General features: G+C 39.5%; 1 protein-coding gene and 1 long non-coding RNA gene across 3 annotated transcripts in view; both read left to right on the top strand.

Annotated features, from left to right (window-relative positions):
* EPHA4 (EPH receptor A4) overlaps window positions 1-14,974 on the top strand; it is a 155,048-nt gene extending 140,074 nt beyond the window's left edge. Inside the window, exons 15-18 of one of the 2 annotated variants that reach the window (XM_003907996.3) lie at window positions 2,913-3,106; window positions 6,429-6,584; window positions 6,918-7,847; window positions 12,468-14,974. In XM_003907996.3, coding sequence (XP_003908045.1) covers window positions 2,913-3,106; window positions 6,429-6,584; window positions 6,918-7,032 — 465 coding nt within the window. In that variant the 3' untranslated portion in view covers window positions 7,033-7,847; window positions 12,468-14,974. Of the gene's footprint in view, window positions 1-2,912; window positions 3,107-6,428; window positions 6,614-6,917; window positions 7,848-12,467 lie in introns of both variants that reach the window. The other variant, XM_009183166.3, reaches the window with a different exon arrangement.
* Window positions 14,975-16,408: 1,434 nt separating this feature from the next.
* The window catches only part of LOC108581424, a 32,174-nt gene continuing 23,327 nt past the window's right edge, over window positions 16,409-25,255 (top strand). The window contains exon 1 of the long non-coding RNA XR_001893621.3: window positions 16,409-17,895. This is a non-coding gene — a long non-coding RNA (uncharacterized LOC108581424). The remainder of the gene's footprint in view (window positions 17,896-25,255) is intronic.

The raw sequence follows: 25,255 nt of genomic DNA, 5'->3' as shown, positions 1-25,255 counted from the left end.
TAATGACACTAATAAGATTCCAGAGTAATAGAATTTAATTACAAACATCTCCAGTGAGAAAGAAAGAAAAAAAAAAAAAAGTAAATGAAAGCCCTAGATCAAGGGGTCTTCCTGGAACACGTTTTAGCTAATCCTGGAAAAGTTTACGTTAGTGCTGGAAAGATTGGGAATCGTATTAAAATTAAATGGCTACCTATACTTTTTGAACTTGCCTAATTTTTTTATGTATGTGGTAGGCCATTATCAGAGAGGGTTTACAAATATAAGGTATTCAGTTTATCAGTTTGAATTATATTTTGGAAACTTCTTTTCAAAAATTATCTTTGTGGTGGAATGTTACCTATCCATCTGCTTTGTCTTCCTCCAACAACAGGAAGTTGCGCAGCCTTGACGGTTACAGCCAGGTGCACTTAAGAAATAGCATGCAGGCTGCCTTATCAATTAAAGAATGTTTGGAGCAATAGAGAAAATGATGCACTCCGTGTCTGGTGGGGCAAAAAGAATTCTCTATCCTGAGCAGCCAGATTAAGGGGAATGGTAGTGTTCACATTGTATTATCTGTGAATTATAACAGAAGATTCATAGCAGGTAGGAAGAAAGCAGCTAGCCTAAGTCATAGTAATTACAGGCTGGAAAAAGACTATGGAGGTGTGAATAGCATGTAATCTATTGCTTATATGATTGTGTTATGCAGACAGCTTCTAGTAGCTTCTTGTAGCCACGTTTGGATTCAGGTTAGAGACTCTCAGAGGCACAAAGACAAAAAACCTAAATGAGCAAATAGTAAATGTAGTTACTGTAATTATTTGATACTTAGGCTTTATTTTTCTTTACTGAAGTTATGACCAAATGTTCGTAAGAACAGAGAATCTAAAGATGTCAGTTTTTCCACCCTAAATATGTTCAGATCTGTAATTTTGGCAGTTTCTATATACATATACATTAAAACAGTTCTTTTGTTTTGAACTTTCAGTTCTCTGGCTTTATCCATGAAAAGGCATCTGAAGCCATTTCTTGCTCACAAATAATATTGATCTATTATTTGTCTCTGTGTTGGATTCTATGTAGAACAGGAATCAATAGGAAGTGTATCTAGAGAATTATTTTGATGTGTAGAATTAATTTGGCATATAGTAAATGGAGTGAAAGTAACTGTTGAAAATATGTCAAACTTAGCAAGTTTTTTGTTTGGTTTAATCCTCTGCCCCCCAAAATATTTAGTAGTAAACTGAGAAAATATGCTTTGCTAACCTATGAGCCATCTTCCAAGCTGGCAGTGGATAGGGAGCTTATGAAAGAGCATTAATCAGTCTGAGGGGTTATAACAATTTATGTTCCCCTGGCGTCAGCCCAATACTGCTTTCATTCTCCTCAATTCAGTGCAAAATGTTCTCATCAAGTCTAGAGTCAACACCATGCACCTGGAAAGATAAAAGAAACCCAGGTGATCAAACTGACGTAGTGTAATTGCTAGAAACAAATAGAATAAGGTTCAATAAGACAGAATAGAGAAGTCTGCTTTACAAAGAAAAGTAGGTGATACTGATACATGATATTGGCAAAATACATAGGAGAAAAAGGATCAGAGGGCTCAATAAATCACAAGATGATTTGTTAAACTGAAACAGTGCTCTTATTAAGAAGACCACAGTCATACTAATCCAAAGACACTGGACCCAACAGACTGTTTTCTGTCGAAGGCCAATTTCTGAGCAGTCAATAGACCCACCACAGGGTGAGTCCAATGAAGTCATTGGGATGGCTCAACCACTGGTTATTTCCCTGGCAGCTATCATGTTGATAGAAAGAAAAATAAATGGAGTGATTTAAAGCAAATAAAATTTTTAGACTCCCAAACAAATAAAAGCACCTCCAGAATCTCAGAGGATATCCATAAACAAAGATAATGAGTAGCCAAAAAGCTGTGAAGTAGTTCTCTATAAATTTGGTATGTCCTACCATATTACTTTATTGGAATTTATACCCCAAAGTCGGGGGAGGATGTTAGGGAAAAGTCTATAAGAAAATAATTTAATGCCTGTGAAGACAGATGAGAAAAATTAGAATTAGCAAAGAGACTGTTGAATGAGTTATTGATGACTTACTAGGCAAGTAGACTGCTCTGGGCACTTTCGATGGTCTTGGCCAATAAGACAATTATCATCTACCATTGTAGCTTCCTTCCTTAGATGTGAGAGGGTCTCCTTCAAAATGTAAATGCCCCAAAAGAAGGAATTTTTTAAATTGTTTTTTACTTTTTAAAAAAAAATCTACTTACTAACACCTTTAACAGGGTCGACTGACAGCCAACTGAGACTAAGAAAGAAATTCAGAATTGGTGTCTAGGGGTAAAATAATCCAAAAGAAAAAATGGCTGGGCATCTGGACTTGGACTCCGGTGTTGAGCCACTAGCTGTCTATGTAAGAGGATGGGGGCTTAAAAGGATGCAAAGAAAATTCCATTTTGGAGACAGCTATTAATTGCTTCCCAAGGGAGGTCTTTAGCACTATGTCAGAGTCTCTTTTGCTAAGAGTGTTTAGGTGTGCTAATGTTGAAGAGCAGAATGGAGCGGGGCAGGGGACTGGAGGCAGGGGGCAGGGCCATGTGATCTCTGAGGGCCATCACCAAAACTGACACCACATTGCAGATCTGATTGGGCTCTAGCCACTTGGGAACATTGGTGATTGATGCGTCTTCCCTTTAGAGTACATCTCATAGCAACAGCTGGCTTCCCTCTCCTGTTGCCAGTGATACTCAGGTCTAGCTTTGGCTCATGTGAAGGAGTTGGAGCTGTTCCCAGGCTCCAGCTTGCTGGCAGCTTCATGCACAAGAAACATGCCAGTCAGAAGGGTGAACCTTGAACAGCAGCTTTGCCTGGCAGCTTAACGTACGATCCTGTTGTCTTCCATAGGTGATTAAAGCCATTGAGGAAGGCTATCGGTTACCCCCTCCAATGGACTGCCCCATTGCACTCCACCAGCTGATGCTAGACTGCTGGCAGAAGGAGAGAAGCGACAGGCCTAAATTTGGGCAGATTGTCAACATGTTGGACAAACTCATCCGCAACCCCAACAGCTTGAAGAGGACAGGGACGGAGAGCTCCAGGTCAGCCATGCTTACTTAATAGTGATGTATGAAAGAACACGTTAGAGGAGGCAGGCAAGTGGTGACTCACTTAAATTCCTGCCTTTTCATCAGAGGCCACTTCACGGCTCTCTGCAAACTGGGTGGCTTCTTTCTCAATTAGTACAGTATTTAAGGTAGTTCTGTTCAGCATTTTGAATAACCTAATACCTGTCAGGCATCAAATAGTTATAAGGAAAAAGCTTTAAAAAGTAATAATAGCAAAGAAATAACTGAAGTGCCTATTTTAGGATGCCAGACCTGAAATTTAGGAAGAGGGATGAAAAGTACTTTTAGAAGATGTACATTTAGAAGATCAGCTATATTTTGAAATGGGGCAGAAACATTGGAATAGTAAGAAATAAAGATTAGAAGACAGGTCTCTAAGCACAGCAATTTTAAGTTGACTTATAAAGTGTTAATTGTAAGAAAGAGATTCATTAATTTTCAGTTCTTCTGGTTTCCCTTTTCTGAGTCTTTCAGAGTAGGAGGAAACAGGGCCAAGATAGGAAATGATTGAGTTACAAAGCATGCAGATAAATGTTTGGGAATGATTTTAAAGACCAAAATGATTGGACCACCTAAAAGAGGTACTTATCTTCTTGGAATGAGCAAAATGAAGAAGCATATCAGTCTGTAGAGAACATAAAGATACTGTAAGTCCTACAAGTTCAGTGAGGACTTTCTATATGGAGAATGGACTTTACCGGTATAAGATTCGGGATATCTACATATCAGTAGTCTCTTCTGAAAGGGTGTCGACCATCTTTATCAGTTAAATAATTTTAGAATACAGGCATAATAGACCAGGTGACTCAGGCCTGCGAGAGGTGAGACACTCACTCATCTCCAAATCTGGGCTCCTCACAGGCTTTTGTTTCATCATGATCCTGTGTTAAAAATAGGACATTTTCTCCCACAGTATTTAAGCCCTTCCAATCTTTGCAGGCCCTGTGGTGTTCTCCTCTCATCTTTCTCCTGAAAACTTAGACTAAAGATCCTAGAAGAGAAGGAGTACACATTACATGGAAAAAAAAAAAAAAGAGAACTGTGGAATAGATAGTAGAGATACCCGATATTCTCCTCCAGGTTTTCAAATCCCTGTCATTAGCCACTACACAAAATCCTCAATGGTCTAGCTCTTTTCAGAGAAAACTGAAAAGGATTGAATTAACATTTCACCTCTGCCACTTGGTCACTATGTGAACTAAAAAATAAAAAAAGTCTCCGACTATTGTGAGGCTATTTCTTGTTCTTCTGTTCTCCAAGAGGGTGAAATAGATGACTATAAGGCCTCCTTTCCAGATCCAGCTGACTTCTCTTCCACCTTTTAGATCTTCAGCACCAGAGCCCATGTATTTTTTCTGAGGGTCCATTCAAGGCCAGTTTTATGGTGTTTGGTACTTCTTCTGTTAGCATAAGTCATTCAACCACTCTTACCACATAGCATCTGCTTTGCCCCAAGGTACAAAACAAGTTGAGGTATTAGATACACTATTATCAGTTCTAAATTCTTTTCGCTGATGGTACTTAAATAGCTTTGAAGCTTATTATGGCTTACCTATAATGAGACATAGTATAGCATGGTATGTGACTCAGCACAAAATTAGGCTAATGTCATGGTGTGCCACCAAGAGCACAAAGGCTTCCAGAACAAGCTTCAGAACAACCCTTAAAATTATTGACATTGAGTGAAGATATTTTCATTGTAAGGTCGTTTTGACCTTGTCACTGCTCAGAGCCTACATCTTCCTCATTAACGCTTTTGACTTAAAGTCAGAAGTAAATGCAAACTATTGGCTTTTGTCTAATGACAAATATTATTGCTTTATAGTGACACTCAATTAAATGTCCAAAATTCTATGTGGTAACATTTGTTATTGACTCAAAATTGAAAGAATAATTACATTTTGATTCTTTTTGCTATAAACATTTACAGAATTGTACTTAGAAAATCAAATTCATATTGAAATAATGGACACAAAAGAAAGGTTACAATGGCAAGGTATTATTTGGACATGAAACTGATTGATAAAACACGTCTTTGTTAAAATATTTATATAAAAAATACAAATCAAGTCGATTTAGATGAAAATTAAAATGTAAAAAATTGAATTGGATTAATTCTGCTATGTAGAAAATTAAAGCATTATATTGACTTAATTTTGTTTTTACAAGGAAAGGGTTTTTGGTTGAAAATTTAGTAGTAATGATATAATTCTGATTTAAATGTTTGTACTTAAATATAGTGTCACATTGAAAATCAGGTCAAAGTGTTAAGATCAAACACATTCTGTAATTTTTAGGGAAAACAAGTTCAAAAACTATGACTTAACAAGTAGCAGTATTTTTCTACAGGTTATTATAATAAAGGTAGTATAAAATGCCCCCATGAAGCCCTACTCTGATTATTAAGCAATTGGATGATGAGGATGGCTAACTATAATTCTCTTAATAGTTTTTATTAGTAAATGATTTTTTATGTGTCAATATCATTAGGAAAGGTAGAATTCCTACCTGTAATTGCTTGTGACAGTGACCTAATAGAAAACACCTGGCCTAAGAAATGAGTAAACTAATAAATAAGTTAATAAGAAGTGCTTTGAATTTGTTGAAATCATTATTCAGGAACCCCAGCAAGGGAATACGAGAAGCACATTCCGCAATCCAAACAGTGATCAAAGTGGCCATTCTTCTGCCAGCCTTGGCACTCGTGCTGGTCAGGCATGGGTTGATTAAAGAGGGGATTAACTCCCTGCTGTCCCAAGTTTGTTTGAATGCCCCAAGTCTGCCTGCAGACCTGGCTGGAAGCATGCTGGACTTCAATTCTTGCTGTTTTCTCTGCTTCCATCCAGTCTGGCAGCTTGCAAGCTCGCAGTTTTCCTTACTCATACTTCACTAGGGTTTCCATAGTTGCTGAACGAAAGTCTGTAATATTCAGTGCTGGCAGGGATTGGACTCTTTCTGCAAAGACTGAACAGGTTTCAGCCATGAGGGCTCTCCCAGTCTTCACCCCAGGCTTGGGTGTTAAAAGACCTGCTATGAGCATGAATGCCCTCAGAGGGCCACATAAAACAAGCGCAGGAAATAGAATTAAGAACAAATAGGATGATTGATATATGCTTTAGCAGCTTTGTGAAATTAAGAGCAAAATATCGCATGGTTACATTTAACAACAGTTGTTCCATTTAAAACCTTCTCTTAGCTTTTTGGTTCTTCTTGCCTAATTTGAGGCAATCAGATTTCAGTCTTCTTGTCTCTCTGGTAGCTCCATTCTGCTTATATTTTCTTGTTCTGTTTCTAGACCTAACACTGCCTTGTTGGATCCAAGCTCCCCTGAATTCTCTGCTGTGGTATCAGTGGGCGACTGGCTCCAGGCCATTAAAATGGACCGGTATAAGGATAACTTCACAGCTGCTGGTTATACCACACTAGAGGCTGTGGTGCACGTGAACCAGGAGTAAGTACTCAACGATGTAACACGAAAGGGTAAATCTAGATTTAATAGTATTTTCTTTTTTTTTGCTTTGAGCTGCATAATCATCCTACTCATTTAAAAAAAAGCAAAAACAAACTGGAATGCCTCTCGTTTTGATTGAGTGTAATTTTACACAGCCTCTATAAAGTAGCTACATTGTTGCATTAAATTGCTTAATGAAACTTTTTAATACACCTGCCTTGTCGTGCTGTATTAATTGTGGCTGATTCAAATGTGTGTCTGCATGAAGCCCTAGAAAAGAGACTGTCAGCCCCCATGACTTTTTCTGTCCCTCTTTTGTCGCCCTATGTACAGGGACCTGGCAAGAATTGGTATCACAGCCATCACGCACCAGAATAAGATTTTGAGCAGTGTCCAGGCAATGCGAACCCAAATGCAGCAGATGCACGGCAGAATGGTTCCTGTCTGAGCCAGTACTGAATAAACTCAAAACTCTTGAAATTAGTTTACCTCATCCATGCACTTTAATTGAAGAACTGCACTTTTTTTACTTCGTCTTCGCCCTCTGAAATTAAAGAAATTTTAAAAAATGTCTGCAGCGTTGCTTGGTGTACAGATTGCTGAACCTGTGGGGCTTACAGAAATGACTGCCGGTCATCTGAATTAGACCTGGAACAAATCGTTTCTCAGAAGTACTTTTCTGTTCATCACCAGTCTGTAAAATACATGTACCTATAGAAATAGAACACTGCCTCTGAGTTTTGATGCTGTATCTGCTGCCGGACACTGAGCTTCTGAGACATCCCTGATTCTCTCTCCATGTGGAATTACAACCATTGTATTTTGTTTGTGGCATAAATTACAGTCATCTCTCTTTCACTGGAATGGAGACCATGCCCAGGAACATTTTTTAAGGACTCAGCTGTGGCTTTTAGGGCTTGGTTCATACCATGGGGGAAAAGAATATCCTAGGAGAAAGCGACGTGGCTCATTCGTGTTGCCTCTTCAGTGCTCAAGCCACCTGGTGAATTCCTATGACGCAGGGGGCTGGAAAGAAAGGGAAAGTGGATTTAAAAAATATATATATACAAAAAACCAAGCCCCATAATCCTTAACTGGACAAATGAGGTCTGTTTCTTTGGGCCTGAGGCTGTGCCATATAAAGTCTTATTTTAGGACTCTACAAACTTGTCCTAACTATCTTATGGATAGTGGGCTGTGACAATCTGGAATAGAGAACGTTCACACTTCGCTCCTTTAAAGGAGGGACCCCAGATCTGCAAGGTAAGTCCAAAAACCGAGAATGAATTTTTCTCCAGTGAAAACTTCTTTCGTGTTTTAAACTTGATCTCATTCGAAATACTGAAAACAGAAAAATACTCTCTCACGTCTCTCAGGTTGTGTCGATGTTTTTTGGGATTTCAGTCCTTTTATGACAGTGAAAGAGGAGACCAAACACAGTATGGTTTCCCTGCTATTCTTCCGGGGAGAAGTGACATATGAACCAGATGAGGTCAGGCTCTGAGGGATGGTCCTAGACACTCGCTGGCTGTTGGCTGTGTGCTTTCCATCACAATGGGCTCCTCCTGTCCTTTGGTGCCATTCATTCGTGGCACACATATTTATTGAGTATCTTCTGGGCACCAGGCAGCAAGCACAGGAGTCTTTCTCTCTCCTTTGGAGAGTTTACCTCAATGGAGAAGTACTGGGGAGACTTTTCCATTAGCCTCATTTTCTGTCCTGCTCCAGGAAACTCTGTCCCCAAACAGGGCCAAAGAGGATTTACCAAAATGCCAGTGGTAAGACTTGGAACTCGCCTTGGCTTCCTCATGATCAGAAAGTTGACCTACTGAAAAATGCACTGCACATCATGAACCTATTAGCTTTCAATGCTTCTATTTTTACATCCCGGCATTGAGTTTGTTCATTCCTAGAAGCAGAGGACATAACTTTGGACTGGACACATTTTAACTTTTCTTTTTTTTTTTTTTTTTTTTGAGTTATTTCATTTTTATCACTTTTAAACAAGAGTTGCTGATTTTAACGACCTTTTTTTCCCCTTGGTTGTATCCTGAAAGCTATTTCTCATAGAGCGAGGAATGTTAAATTTGATGCTGTCAAATCATGACAGTTTAGTAAAAACCTTTTTTGCAACATGAGTTGTAAAAGCTTTTCTGTTCAGAAGGAATGTGAAATTTGTTTTTAAAACTACTCCAACAATTTTTGTTTTATCACCACTTTTGCAAAAGTCTAGGAGTTCTGGATATTCATGTTAAAAGCTGAAAAATATAGGACTTTTTTTTTTTTGCTTGGTTGGTAAAAAATAATAATAATTATTACTATTATTATTTAAGACAGAGTCTCACTCTGTTGCCCAGGCTGGAGTGCGGTGGTGCAGTCTTGGCTCACTGCAGCGTTGGCCTCCTGGGTTCAAACAATTCTGCCTCAGCCTCCTGAGTAGCTGGGATTACAGGCACCCACCACCCACGCCTGGCTAATTTTTGTATTTTTGGTAGAAACAGGGTTTCACCACATTGACCCAGCTGGTCTCGAACTCTTGACCTCAGACAGTCCACCTGCCTGGGCCTCCCAGAGCATCAGCCACTGCGCCCAGCTGGCATTATATTTTAACTACAATAGAATGTTACCTTGCATACATGGAATAATTAAAAGTTTTTTTTTTTTTTCTTAAAGTCAACAACTTAAGACAAGGTGTTTTCTAAACACTGAACATATTAAAAGCAGACCATTTCAAAAGAGAACAAGTCCATTCTGAAATAGCCTAACAAATTAACATTATATACTATGCTGGTGTTGTTTTGTTCCTGCTCAGCAGGTATTTCTGTAAATGAAGTAATCAGGGAAGGATCAAAAGAGAGGTGAAGTATGAAATCTTATTTTATTCAAAGGTCGCCTTCTGAATCTTAAAAATTTCAACATATGCATATATTAGAGTCAAGGCCAATGCAAAGGCCAGAAAAGGACTTTCCAAGTGCCTTAAATAATATCCAGCAACAGTAAAAGTGTTAACTCTCTCCACTGCCTCCATGAAGTTTTAGAAGAGAAATGTGAGAACAATAGGAATGATGCATTGTTTCCCAGGGCGCAGAGCCAGACTCTGGCATCCGGACAGCTATGGATTCTGAAGCCAACTGAAATGTTGACACTGGGAAATTCGCTCCACTTTTCTTTATAACTCTGTTCCTCCACCTGGAAATTAGAGAGATAATGATACCTTAATAATAACAGCTTTCCTAATGCATGGTGGTGTTGCAAGTGTGTATGAAATATTCTTAAGTGAAACGCAGTGAGTTCCACAGAAGAAAGGTGCACTTCTTCCTCCAACATTGTCCAAGTATTATTCATCTGTCTTTCACTTGTGACCCCAATTGTTTTATCACAACATGCCAGAGTGGGGTGAAATGAAGTTCAGTGGTAGGGGGGGTCATGCAGTGAAGCTTCTTCACTTAAATGGATTTATGAGAGTTTGGAGGTAAATACATATTTATACAATGGTGGTAGACCTTTCAAGTTATGCTGGCAGGATAAACAGGCATTATTTAGCCTTGACATTTATAAAATTATTGTTTTGTAATGGGAAAGACAGTGATACACACAAGTAAAATTCTGTTGCAATGAAAAGAACTGGATGGTAAAGACATTTGGATGTCGTCACGACTGACTCAAAGGAACAAGCCTTTGTTTATTTAGTCACAATGAATTATCTTTAACTCATGACCCTACATAGACCACATGCTTTGTCTGGTCTCTGTTTAAGAAATTTCCCATGTTAAAGGAGTTGCCTGAATTCAATGGTGAGGAGAAGGCTCATTTCACTCAACTCTTATCCTGGCATTAAGTAGATACAAGTCTTCACATTCCCGTACGTCTCACTTCAAATGTCCAATCATTTTTGCATACACACAAGTCCCCAAATTGTCCACTTAATATTACAAATGTGTTTAAGTAATATCTATTGATATCCAGATGTTAAGTGGAGAAGGAATTGGCAGACTGAAAGGCAACACATGTTTATGAGACCATTCTTTCTCCTCTAAGAATTTCTAGTAGCAAAAGAAACCATCACCAACCTTGTGTGTCCATAGGATGTGGAATACACTCTAGAGTTTTAAGATCATATTCATGTTCTCTTCATACTTCAAATACCTGCCTACCTGATGAAATTCCTGCACATTCAGGTTTCAAAAACTACATTTGATGAACTTGATTGATTTCCAGAGAGGAAATAGTTAGAAAGTAGATTTGATGACTTTTCTGTCATTTTTACATAATTGTCAAAATGAACAGCCTTAGTGGCTAACAAATGGCTTCTTCAAGGTGTGGGTAGTAATACCCTAACCCACATTTATAATTTTAAACTGCTTAAATAAAATTTGTTTCTGGATAACTTATGAGCAAACTTTCTTTCCTTCCTTCCTTCCTTCCTTCCTTCTTCCTTCCTTCCTTCCTTCCTTCCCTCCTCCTCCCTACCTCCTTCCTTCCTTCGCCCCGTTTCCCCTCCCTCCCTCCCTCCCTTCCTTCCTTCCTTCCTTCCTTCCTTGAGACAGGGTCTCACTCGAGAATTATACTGGGTGCAGTGGGCTTAATCTTTCCATAGCCTGTGTCTTCAAATAAAGTAATCCTCCACCTCAGCCTCCTGAGTAGCTGGGACCACAGGTGTGCACAACCATGTCTGGCTCTTTTTTTTTTTTTTTTTTTTTGGTAAAGATGAGATCTTGCTCTTTTTCCCAGGCTGGTCTCAAACTCTTGGACTCAAGCGGTCCTCCTCCTTGGGCTTATGGTGCTGGAATTACAGGTATGAGCTACAACACCTGGCCAGAAAACTATTTCTCTCTCTTTAAATAGACTAAAGTGTTTTCTACAATTTTAAATATGGTCATTTACCACAAAAAAAATATGTTATTCTCTACACGATAAATGTACACATATGCAAAACAAACAAGTGATTTGATAAAATAGGCAAAATAATCTGTAAAAGTGCATTTTGGTCTAAATTACTGCCCTTTGACTGGGGCCACCAGCTGCTAAACATGGTCACTGTGGTGGGAGATATAGTTCAATAAGTAATCTGGACAGTTGGTTGTTACAAATGAAAGAAGGGAACTTCCTTTGGTTTGAGTAGATTATTTGACAAATATATGGACAATGAGGAGCCACGATGATTCCATTGCTGTGTGCCAACCTTGTTCGATTCCAGGCTGATGTCTAGAATTCCAGCCTGAGGCGGATTAGTTCTTGGTATGTGGAAGGAGGCTTGAGCCTAGAAGACCTGTGTCATTGACAGAGCAAGTCTCTCCCTGTGTCCCGTGTTCCCTCTCTCCCGCCTGTTTACATGTAGAGAGTACGGCTCTTTCGCTGCGCTAGATACTTCAATTTATCAGGAGTCACTCTCTTGTTAAGAAAAATAACCACTTTTTTTCACTTCTTAGTTTGCATTTTTCAATCATTATTGTTGACTATGGGTAGATTGTGAACTGAAACAAGTCAGGATTTTCATTTCATAGACAGGCTGTTCAACACAGTGGTTAAAGCATAAATAAAGACTAGAACTTTGTGGGTAATCCCAGCCTTGCCACTCCAGAGGGCATGGCATTAGGCAGGGTACTTAGCCTCCTTATGCTCAATTTCCTCATCCCTATACTGGAGGTAAGAATAGTGCCTATCTCAGAGTTGTAATTAAGCTGTTAGTAAACATTCTTTTTGTTTTTCTAATTGCTATTTTTCAGAAAAGGAAAGTATAGTTCGTGATCTCCCCACTGAACTGCTTTTACTGAAGAATACCAACTTCTGTGAACCTATATATTCTTTCTTACAATAGTGGTTGACAATTGGCTCACAGTATTGGTTGACGTTTTGTCTAAAGTCTTGCTCTTTTATCTACAGGGAGTAGATTCTGCTATCTTGGCCTCACAGCCCTTCCTGTTGATCACAAAGCCCATGGAAGAACACAGAACACACCCTTCTCAGTTCCGTCTAAATGTGTTTCTTCTGCTTCAGTTACGCCAGTTCTGGGGCAAAGACACTGACGAAACAACACCTATACCTGAAAAAGAATAAATGTGTGACTTTCAAATCCCCTTTCCCAGTGAAAGAAACAGCAAACACTTAAGATTCAGCATCTGTTCTCCAGTTGCACTGAGGAATGCACTGTCTCACAGCACCAGCTCTGCAGAGCCCTTGCCCCCGGACTCTTTGCGGTTTTATTTATATGTATTTCCATATTTCATTCCTGTATGTCACTGCTGCATTGGTGTGGCAGCAAGTGACCAAATGCTACAGGTCTTACTATGGACACCAGGTCAGGTGCAACCACACAAAACAAAGCCAGTTCCATGAGCTGCCTATGATATGCATTGCGGAAGTAACATTTTACCCAGGGTGTGCCATTGCAGTGATATAAATATATTTTTTTTCTTAGACTAAATATGAGCTGACTATCTCTTTTGATGTGTGTACATAGGTGTGAGTGTGTGTGTATGCGTGCGTGTCTGTGTGTGGATGTGTGGATGTGTGTAGCCTCATGCTTAGGACTACCCATGAATGTTGTGGAATGCTACACCTGGAGAGTTCTAGTTTTCCACCAGTTTCAAGATGAAGAACCACATGATGCAGTGGACCTGGAGACCGTCCCCTTGGAAAGACAACCCAGAGATGTTCAGCATCCTGGATCTATACGTGTATTTTGTAGCCGTCACACTAACCTTAATAAGAATTCTACAGCTTTGGACAGAGGCATTTTCACCTTAATGGTGAAGTAATTGAAAATATAAATCCATTCAGGTGACAACCCATCGTCAAAATTACACATTCTGATTGAACTCATCTGAATCATCAGTTCCTTGACGGAGAGAGAGGAGATGGAATGTGTCTGGTAACCCCAAATGGAGTACAAGTAGCCTTTGTTTTCCTGCATAAATGGACTTGTTGAATGCGAACAAATATATGCAATTCATATACTTTTGGAGATGAACGTAGATATGTGTGTCAGCTTTGAGATGGTGTGTCCTGGATTAATACTTTGTCTCCCAGTATCACAGAAAAATGCATGCCAGTGACTCCTGAGGTTAAGGTCGTTGGGATGAAATGGCCTCAGGCAATTTCAGATTCCCTAATTACCAGGAAAGTTCTACAGTAATTAATATGCAGCTAACTCCTATTGCCCTCACAAGAGGATCAGCCTTCTAGGATCAGAGCTCCGGAGTGTGAAGATTCAGTATTGATATAAGATAATGTATACCAAACTCCAGCCAACTTACTGCCATTTTTCATAATCTGAGTGGCTGCCTTGCTTATCCTAAGCTATGGTTGCAGAAACTGTGGCCATTTATATAAGCTATAACATCAAATCAGGGAAAAATGAGGGAAAAAAATAGATTCTGAACCATTTATTGTTGAATAAGTAGAGAAAATCATCAATAAATATTTATTACATTCTGACAGGGTGTGTGGCATTGTATTCTATGCCAGAGTGACAAAGTTAATTCACCCCTTTGTGGGGACCTTAATATGTTTTTTAAGGGATGTGCCTATGCATTGATGCCTGAAACATATGTATAAAGAAATGAGGTTGAATCTCTGAACAGATCATCTTTTCCAGAGGTAAAGGTAGGAGGCCAACTTCAGGGTCTGGGTCTAGCCGTGAGCAAGCCCTGGCTGAGTGAGCTCTAATGCTAACTCATGTGCCGATCTCTAGAGCAGCGGGAAACTACCCCACTGCACCAAATCAAGTAGCTTCACCTTGTGTATGCAGGCCCCAAGTTATTTTTTAGCAATCTTACGAGTGAAATGTTCTGGTGTGTTGAAAAACGTTCTTATTTTAAAGAAAGGTTGTGCTCACTACACTGCTGGTGTGTGCGTTCTGAGACCTCTTGTATTCAATCTGTGAAGGATATGTGTATTAATCCGTACACCCGTATAGCCTCAATATTTGTCTGAAGACACTTAAATTCTGACCCGTAAAGGAAAGTTCTAGAAGCAATATTTTCACTTATTTAACATTCTCCAAACAACATCAAGCATTGATACACACTGAAGAGTGCATTTATTTTTTGTATCACTCTAAGTATGTTGGAATATGCAAGGACTGTGGTTAAAATTAGAATGTATAAGGCATATTATAATTTAGTTCATACTGAAAAAGAAATTAACAGAACATTGTTCGGTTCACACGTTCCAAAATTTGAGTGATTTCTTGAGTTAGACATAGATTTTCTATTTTGTTTTAATTTGTCAAGGTATTTTTCTTCCCTTCATGAACTTTAGGTACACATAACTTATGTCATTTATTTATGGTCTTTTATACCTAGTTTGTAAAATTGTAAAATAGCAAACTAAATGCAGAGAGTTTGCATTTGAAAATAATAAAGTAGTTGCCGTATACAACCCTGCAATCTGGTTGTCTCTTTTCAATAACTTTTGCTATATATACGGTGTGCCTAAATGAATTAATTATTTGTTGTCATTTAATTAAAACAAAAAAATCTTAAATTCCAATTGAGCATACTTAGAGGTTAAAAATTACTATCTTCTAAAGATTCTTCACCCTTGAGAACAATGCATTTGAAAATCTGACTTAGACCATTGTAATTAAGACTATAGACTTTGGTTGGCATTCAGGCTTCACCACTTACTAATTATACAGTCTAGGGCAAGTCTCTTAACTTCTCTCTGCCCATTTCCTTGCTTGTATGATAATTACAATGCAAGAGCTTTAAAAAGATTAAATATATTGAAACATTTAGCACAGTGTCTGACATCCAGCCAGAACTCAACAAATGGTGGTGATTCTCGGTAGCTTTTTTGATGATATAAACTTTCTTCTTCAATATCCCTAGTTTCCTCTCTTACATCCTTGTCACTGATTCAAACAACCAGCTACCCATCTTTGCCAGGTGCTTTCAACCTAGGATCCATGGATCCTTGAGGGTACATTGGTGCTCCAGCAGGTCCAGCAGCATCCCGGAAACTGAGCAATTGCCAGTTTTTACATTTGTATATGTGTTTTGATGGGGAGGTTTTCAAAATTTCATCAAATTCTAAATTGCTATGGGATATAAAAATATTAAGGACCACAGTTTTAAGGATTAATGCTCTCCTCGTGATGCTATTTCATTAAATTATCAATTGGCAAAGTCCCTATTGATTGAACATCAGGTTTAAGTTTTATTTTAGTATCTCAGCTAAAGCCCCTAAGAGCATCTGGCTTCAAAGGGCAGGAGTGTGCCTTCAGTGTTACCAGCAGCATTGTAAAACATGGATCTTAAAAAGAATTTCAGAACCTGGGTCATGTCTGGTTACTTTGTGTTTATGCCTTACTTAAGCTGCTCTCTAGAATCAACTATATTAATATGTATGGTAGTTGGTGGCATATTTGTGATTTGAAAGGGATCAGGTTTGGCATTTTCTCCCTCACTTGTTTAGCAAGACAGAATGTCAACCCACAAAGTATTTTTCCCTACATGTTCTAAAATGAGCTGGTAGGGTGGTATCAAAATTGCCGCATGTAATTTTTTAAATATACTATTATTATTATTATTATTATTATTATTATTAGAGATGGAGTCTCATTCTGTTGCCCAGGCTGGAGTGCACTGGCATGATCTCAGTTCACTGCAACCTCCACCTCCCGGGTCCAGGTGATTCTCCTGCCTCAGCCTCCCGAGTAGCTGGAACTACAGGTGCACATCACCACGCCCTGCTAATTTTTTTTATTTTTAGTAGAGACAGGGTCTCACCATGTTGGCCAGGCTGTTCTCAAGCTCCTGACCTCAGGTGATCCACCCGCCACATCTTCCCAAAGTGCTGGCATTACAGGCATGAGCCACCGCGCCCTGCCTAAATGTAAAAATGTAAGGAGTACAGTGCAGTTTTGTTACATAGATATATTGCATAGTGGTGAAGTTTGAGCTTTTAGTTTAACCATCACCGAAAGAATGTACATTGTACCTATTAAGTAATTTCTTATCCCTCCGCCCCTTCTCACCCTCCTACCTTACAAAGTCTCCAATGTCTATTTTTCCACACTCAATGTCTAGCCACATGTAAACGTAGTAGTAATTTTGAAATTGATTTTAGTGTAGTATAACGTCACATTTCATATTATGTGTGCTAATGAATGCAAGCTTCTAATAAATGACCCCATATTCTTAGTGGTTTCGCAGACGAAATTTATTTCTAACCTACTTCACAGTGTGATGAAGATCCAGAGAATTTTCCTGGCAACTGTTTTCCATGCAGTGACTCATGGATCCAAGCTCCTTCCCAACTGCGATGCTGCCATGTTCATTACGTGACCAAGGGCATCACATAAGGGGAAGAGAATGTGGACAATTGTCTTGAAACCTTTATGACCAGGCTTAGAAAGGGCTTCTATTTTGACTCCTTTTATCTCATTGGCCAGAACCCAATCACGCAAACCAAACATAACCTCCTGGGAGGTGGGAAATCTGTTTTCTTGTAAGCATAGGAAGAGGAACTGAAAGTGTTGGGTGGCTGGAGAGTCTCTACAAGTACAAATGAAAATCATGCACCTAGAGAAAGGGAAAGTGTTTTGGAGAAGTGAATACATCTACAAGCGTTGAGTTTGATCTCCCACAAGCGTCAAATGGTCATTTCCCCGAGATGCCGAGAAGCACGAACAACATTCAGACTTGCTCTAACATTTGCATTCACATCCTCATTTATCCAGATGCTTTAGAAATTGCATTTGCCTTTCTGCATTGCAGATCTCTATACTTTCTCTAGGCACAATCTTTTGTTTATACATGAAAGTGCCTGCCTTTCATGGTTTAAATTCCCTTAGCCACTCAGTCTCCCTAGGAGGAAGGAGGTGGGTGGGGAGCATAAAATAAACCCTAATACCAGGCAAGAGATGTAAAACATTCTTTTTCCTTTGAAAATAAAAATACAACTAAAATGTACAAGAACACATCACCCTAGCCCCTTGACATCTATCAGCTGAACTAGACCTTAAAACCTTGATCTAAGGCTTCATAAGAATTGGAGTTAGTGCCCACACTTACAAGATTTCATTCTTTTTAACGTATTTGAACACTCACCGAATACCAGACATGGTACTAAACTCTAAATTCTCACAACAGCCTATGTTAAAAGTACTCTTATCCCCATTTTATAGGTGAGAACAGTAAGGCATACAGCAAGTCCAAGGCTACGCTGCTAATAAGGATTAGAGTTTGTGATTTAAACACAAGCTGCTGGACTCCAGCTATTTGCTCCTAACATCTGTATCATCCTGGCATACTCAGTGATGAGTCCAAGTTGCTCCATCCTATCTCATCAAACAGTTTAGCAGGTGGGTATGTTTCAGTTTGATGACAGTGCTGTATGCCATTGTGAGCGGGTTTATGTGCCATTGCACTCTTCCCTAAACACTGCTTGACTATTCTGTTGCCGAATAGCTTATTGTTTTACTGATTTGTCATGTTGCTTGTTTGTTTTTGGTAAGCTCTAGTGGAAAAGAACTGTAACATAACTACAATGTTCATCTAACACACTACGTTTTGTAAGAATTCATCTCCATATTCTACTTTTTGCTAAAAGCAGAGTATACTCTGTTTTCACTAAGATACAACCATCTGATATATAACTGGGGAGAAGGTAGTGATTTTCCTTAATTATCATTTTGGTGTTCTAAGCATAAAAGCCATGGATAGCACTTGTCAAATGCCATTCTTCACTTTGATGGTGGCCTGTGACAAAGAGAGACTAGTTATTAACTAAATAGAAGCAAAAATGGATCCCAAGACAAGAGGAAAATTAACTGAGGTAGAAACTGAGCATGATGTAATAAAAAACTTCATGTGAATTCCACTTTGGCTACTTTTTGGCTGTGTGACCTTGGGCAAATCACTTAATCTCCCTGAAACTCTGTTTACTCACTTTTAAAATGTGAGCAAGTGCTCCCTACTTTGTCAGGATGTCTGAGATTACACTGAGAATTCAGTGTAATCAATTCCATGGAAAACTACTATAGAAAGCAGGAGCTACAAACACGTATGTCTGTATGGACCAGTCAGGCTGTGTGAATGAGTCCATTGGCAGGAGATTCTGTCCAAATGTAGCACAACAGAGAGTGGGTATTTAGATATGACATTAGGCTGATAAGATGTCAATGAGCATTGCTCAGCGGAAGATAGGTTAGGGCAGGGAAGTCTCCATGGCCTAATAAGATTGAGTAACAATGATGTATTTCACAACCCTTTTCTGTAGATTCATAAGGCACATTGGTATATTACAGACTCTGAGAAGCCCTGTAGTAAAGAAACCAATTTTTGCCAATTTAACCTAATCTTTTGCAAATCTATTTGGAAATGAATCCCTTTTAACATCCCCATGGAATAAAAATTCTCTAAAATACATTTTGGAAATCTATTCTTTGGAGTGTCCAATGAAAAATCTGAAAGAGCAGCAATCAGACTCACCCCATGTTGCACCACTTATAGCTTTACAGTCGATACAAAAGCTCAAGTCTCTTGAATCCTCTACCTCTACACCCCAAGGCATATTCCAAGTATTCAGTAAGGTTTGCAGCTGAGTGGAGATTGGCTTTTTTACATTGCTGGGCTAGGTGGCTGTAGTACCAGCAGGGATAGGGTATATACGGTGTAGAGCAAGTGTTGGAGAGATTGTGCTCCTGGAAAGTGGGAATGTTGAAGTCCTGCTTTCAGAGCTCACATAGGTGATTTTACATCCATGAAGGGCACAGTTTGCACCAAAGTCATGACCTGGGCTGAGATGTTTGCATTCTTCCAGTTACGGATTTTGACAATGAAAAAATGCATGACACAAATCAACAAGCAAATTAAGACATGGAGCTACAGTGGGCTTTAGCCTCAGTTATTTTACCCTTTCCTTTTGGAGGAAGTGCCTTGAGCCACTGACGGCTCCCAGTTGAGTGGGTAATAGACCCCTGACATATCTTATTTCTGGCAATTGCTCTGGACATAATTCTTTGTTTATTGCACTCCTGTAGAAAACTTGATGAATACTCAGAAGAAAATAGAATTAGGTCTCACGGACCCCAGTTAAAATCAGCTTAGTGGAACATAGGCATTTCTTTGTATAGAGCTGGAAAAGATAGCCATGAGAGAAAGTGGCTTTAACATACACCCAGAGAAACTATATATTATACACATAATATGTAAGAGGCAATTATGGCCTAGTAATCTGCAGTGTATCACTACCTAGCAATCAGATTGACATATTCTAATGAGACCCATGTTGTTTGTAATCAGACTGGCACTGCTTATTCAGAGCTCTATTCCATAAGATGCACTTTTAAATGGCTCAGATTGCACCAGATGCTATAAGAAATAGTATTCCATTTTATTCCATTACCAGCATTTTCTTCTCTTCCAATTAGCATAATTTAAAATCAGCCAGAGGCAAATGTGAGTGGGCTAAAAAGTTGCAAAGAAGTTCAAGAAATACTTGATAGGAAAAGGCAAGAAGAGACTCGTGCAACCATTTTTTTTTAATATGGGAAAGAGAATACCGCAATTAATAGAGTTCTTCTTTAAATTGCTCAGAATTTATTTCTGTGACTTATTGAAATATTAGAATCTCTCAAGGGGCTAATTGCCCCCAGGTTCTTCTTGCTTATGTATTATCTTGTGGATGACATAATGAAATCACCACCTCATTTACCATTCAGTTAAGGTTTAATTGAGTTCATCTTTTTCCCCCTCAAAATATCCAGGAACTTAGAGAATCAAAATACATTTTCGTTTGTAAAATAAGAAGATCTTCATAAATTGCCTCTTTATAAGTTAGGTCCTATTTATAAAATTCCTGAAGTTAAAACCTGAGCTAGCATAATAAACATTTTTCCTTGATGTAAACTCTCATGATCTTACAAATAGTGCTTTTTTTTTTTTTTTTAAAGACAGAGTCTTGCTTTGTCATCCAGGCTGGAGTGCAGTGGTGCAATCTTGGCTCACTGCAAGCTCCTCCTCCTGGGTTCACGCCATTCTCCTGCCTCAGCCTCCTGAGCAGCTGGAACTACAGGTGCCCACCACCATGACTGGCTAATTTTTTTGTATTTTTAGTAGTGGTGGAGTTTCACCATGTTAGCCAGAATGGTCTCGATCTCCTGACCTTGTGATCTGCCCACCTCAGCCTCCAAAAGTGCTGGGATTACAGGTGTGAGAAACCATGCCCAGCTGAAATAGTGCTTGCTTTTAAAGTGAGGGTTGGCATCTGATACAGGGAGCGTGATTTTCCAAGGATGTACATGACCAAAATCCTTGTGTTATCTTCCCAGTAAGACATAAACTCTCTAGGTGGGATCTCGGGCTTTTGCTGGTAACTCACCCAGTATTCGCTCCCCTTTGATTCTCTTCCTAATGGCAGCTAGCAGATTTTGAGAACCCATGTTCTCTCTTTATTTCATTTGAGTGAGACTGGCCCATCCCCAACTGTAAGTTACCCTAAAGGGTCTGAACCGTAGTAAGCCCTTGATCAAGTGACTGGCTCAGAGGTGGTCCAATCAGAGTGAAACTTGAGTCTTCTTTTCCATAATGTGACAAGCATTTGTGTGTGTGTGTGTGTGTGTGCGCGCGTGCGTGCGCGCATATGTGTGTGACCCTTTCCTCATTCCCATTAAAACATGACTCCATTTCCTCCAGCAACCATTTTGGGATCATGTGAAAAGCCATTCCCAGGATGAAGGTGACATGGAGGTGAGGATAATCTCGGGGAAACAGCTGGACCCAGTGGGATACTGGAGCCACCTTGTTCCACCTCATGAGAGCTGAATATTAAGATTTCAGGAGTTTTATGAGCCTATTAAGGTCATCTTCGCAGCTCAAAATTGGCCATGGTAGGAGTATTTACACCACAGAATTTTGCAAAAACTAAAAATCAGAGCTGCTATTTCTTTTTCTCCTCTCCTTTCTCCTTCTCTTTTCCTTCTCCTCTTCCTGTCCTCACAGAGCTGGTTGTTAACTATTTACCAGCTTACCTCAGGATGTGTCTCTCAGAGAGCCATGCCTGAAGCTTGGCTTATTCATTCACCATTCACATTAGAAATCCAGAAACTATTGTTTAAGTCAAATTCACTGAGACTTTCTGTATTTCTGTTACTGTTAACCAAAAGTGAAGCCACCAGGGCCAACAATGTTCTACATAATCATAACAGTTAACCTTCATAGAGCCTTTTAACAAGGACCAAGAACTGTGCCAAGAACTAAGTCACTTCAGTTCAAACAAACCATTCACCTCTACAAAGAAGGTACTTTATAATTTCTAACTTAAAGATGAAGAAACGAAGCCTTAGAATGCTGATACGGTTTGGCTCTGTGTCTCCACCCAAACCTCATCTTCAATTGTAATCCCCATGTGTTGAGGGAGGGACCTCACAGGAGGTGATTGGATCATGGTGGTGGTGTCCCCCATGCTTTTCTCATGATAGTGAGGGAGTTCTCATGAGATCTGATGGTTTAAAAGTGGCAGTTTCCCCTGTGTGCGCTCTCTCTCTCCTGCCACCTTCTAAAGAAGGTACTTGCTTCTTCTCTGCCTTCCGCCATGGTTGCAAGTTTCCTGAGGCCTCCCCAGCCATTCAGAACTGTAAGTCAATTAATCCTCTTTCCTGTATAAATTACCCAATCTCAGGAAGTTCTTTATAGCAATGTGAAAACAGACTAATACAAGTGCAAACATCACTTATCCCAGCTTCAAAGAGACCTACTTAGAATTTTGCAAAGGCATAAAGCCTTTTCACATCTCAGTGCCTGACCCATGCTGTTTCCTCTTTTTATAGACTGTGTCCACCTAGTTAGTACCTACTCCTCCTTCAGGATCCTGAGTCAATGCCTCATGGAGGTTTTCTTCATTCTCTGAGCTGGGTGACTACTCATATCACCTTGCCCTTACCTTATTTAGAGTGCTTTCAACAATGTAGAGTACTTAGTGATTTTATTGCTGGCTTCCACCATTAGACTGCAAGATTAACAAAAGTAAGAATCTTCTCTTTTGCATATTTTCATGCCTAAGATGATAAACCACATGGTAGCTGCTTCAGTCAGTGTTGGCTGAATTATGTGAATGAATGAATGAATGAATGAATTCATCCTTGTGATTTGTTTTTATTACATTGAAACTCAATAAAAAAAATTAATGCTGAGGCCGGGAATGGTGGGTCACACCTGTCATTCCAACACTTTGGGAGACCCAGGAGGGTAGATCACTTGATCTCAGGAGTTCGAGACCAGCCTGGGCAACATAGCATGACCTATCTCTATGAAAAAACCCACGAAAATTAGCCAGGTGGCATATGCCTGTAGTCCCAGCTACTCAGGAGGCTGAGGTGGGAAGATCGTTTGGGCCTGGAAGGCAGAGATTGCAATGAGCTGATATCATGCCACTGCACTCTAGCCTGGGTGACAGAGCAAGATCCTATCTCAAATAATAATAATTTTTAAAAAAGAATAAAGCTGTCATTCCCCTTGACAAGTATTCTTACATTAAATATGTGAATCGTTATAAACTATCGGAAGTCCTTGTCTTCTTTCTTTTTATTTCTTGTCTTCAACATCACCATCTTCTTCATCATCATGTACTGTTAGTCCAGGTATGAGGCAGATGGAAGAATTCATTGAGAGATATTAGAAAGGTCACTGACCTTTGTGTCAAATAGATCAGGCATGGACTGTAGTTCCACAAATTACTGGCTGGGTCATTTTAGGCAAATTGCTTCATTTCCTCATTCATAAAGTGGGGATAATGTCTAACATTTAAGGTTACTGAGTAAAGTAAATAGTTGGCAAAGTGGCCATGGTGTGTGGCGATAATTAGGTAAGAAATGGTAACTCTGTATCTTCATGCTCTGCAACTTTAGCCATATTTTGCTTTTATTTTCTGAGGACTACCACATAAGATTTAGTATCTGATCTCCATTTACTTAGTTTGGTTATTACAAATTACTACTACTATGTCCTACTTATCCAAATAATAATAATAAATTACAATAGCCATAAATATTACTATATGCCTTGGGTGGGATGAAGGTCAAAAAGTGTTTTAAGCTGAAACCACATCGACTGTGCATTTCTAGAAAGTTTCTGATTTGGGGGGTTACGTTATCTTTTGTCTTTGGACCTCTTCCATTTTTTTCTCTTAGATTCCTTGCATGTGCACATGTTTATGCTTGAATGTTTGTATGTATACAAATGCATGTGTGTATGTGTGTGGGGGACTGACCCTTTGTTCAAAGGAGACCAAAATAGGAGACCAGACCATGGCAAGGGCAATGCATAATTTGTCATGTTTTTGTATTTCATTCCAGAAAAATCACTTTGATGAAAACTAAATAAAATATTGGGCTGGTCTTAGTGATGTGGACTGAGCTACCCTTGTCCTATATAAGACATAATTGAATATTGAATAAACTAGACTTCAGGAAATTTCACATTGGCTCTGGTAGTTGTTATATTTGAGCCATTGGGCCAGACCATGAGCAATGGGGTATGATTTTGCCCTGAATGGAAGATAAATCACTGTCAATCATCCTAGAAGGAAGGGGCTACACATCTGGACCTTGGATCGCTGAAGAGAAAGACAATTTTCTTCTCTTGGGTCCCAAGTAGGGAAGCAGAGCCAGTCCCGGCCTCTAGGCATGAGAGTGTTAGGAGTCCTCCAGAGGTAAGAGTTAGTGGGCCCCTGTGCAAGCAGGCAGGCTGGGAGACAGGCAGGGCATTCACCTGCTGACATTTAAGGTAGAATTTGGGTATCTGGGCTGGAAGCAGCTATAAAGTACTCTCTGAATTTCTAAGCCTCAGTCAAGTTTGGGGCAAACCACATCCTCCATAGTCATTTCCCAGTTGTGATTAGGGAAATCGGGTTAAGCAGCAAGGTCAGAAAAAGCCCAGGGAGAAGGCAGTGGGGTGGCGGCGGGAGGGCTGTTCTAAAAAATGGCTGTTCAGAAGAGTGATGCTATCATGATGATGGTCCACAGCATAGGAGAGGCAAGGGGAAGAAACTGACAGATTTGTTCTGGACTACATGGGAGGCAGGAAGCTGGGAGGCTGGAGTGCTGGAAAACTCTTGGAAAACTTTGAGGAGGAGAGTCGCCAGAAGTTGGCTGGAGAGAATTTGAATGATGATAGTTTGGACCTGAAAAGAAAATGTAACATTATTTTGTAGCCACAGGCAGGTGAAGTTTGTGACTTATGGATGACACATAGATTTCTCATCTTATTTATCATAACAACCAGGTTGTAAGTATTATTGGGCCTATTCTGTAAATCTAAGAAATGAGAAATACATAGATTAAGCACTTGCGCAAGTTTTAACTGCTGGCAAAATCTCCAGGCTGAGATTTGTGCCGTATTTGTCTGCTACCAAAGATGATGCACTTTCTAGAATAACACGATGCCTCTAAAGTGCAGTGAATATAGAACTGGAGAGAAATGTGGTCCACTAGTTAATTTCCTGTGGCGTTTCCACAAACTAGACCTGTGAAATTATTGCTTTCCATAAGTTTCAGCAGTCCTTTTTGTATAAGTTGCCTATCATTACTGCTTTCTGTCCAAATGTCTTGATGGAGGAGAGGGATGTAGAGAAGATTTGTGTTTTCATAAGAACCAGTAACATTTAACATCTTAAGTAAGACTTTTAATTCTCTGGTCGATAGCCTGAAATTGATTTTCCTCCAA

Source organism: Papio anubis, chromosome 10 (assembly GCF_008728515.1).
Source record: "Papio anubis isolate 15944 chromosome 10, Panubis1.0, whole genome shotgun sequence".
Taxonomy (NCBI): Eukaryota; Metazoa; Chordata; class Mammalia; order Primates; family Cercopithecidae; genus Papio; species Papio anubis.
This window is presented reverse-complemented; position numbering and strand designations above follow the sequence as displayed.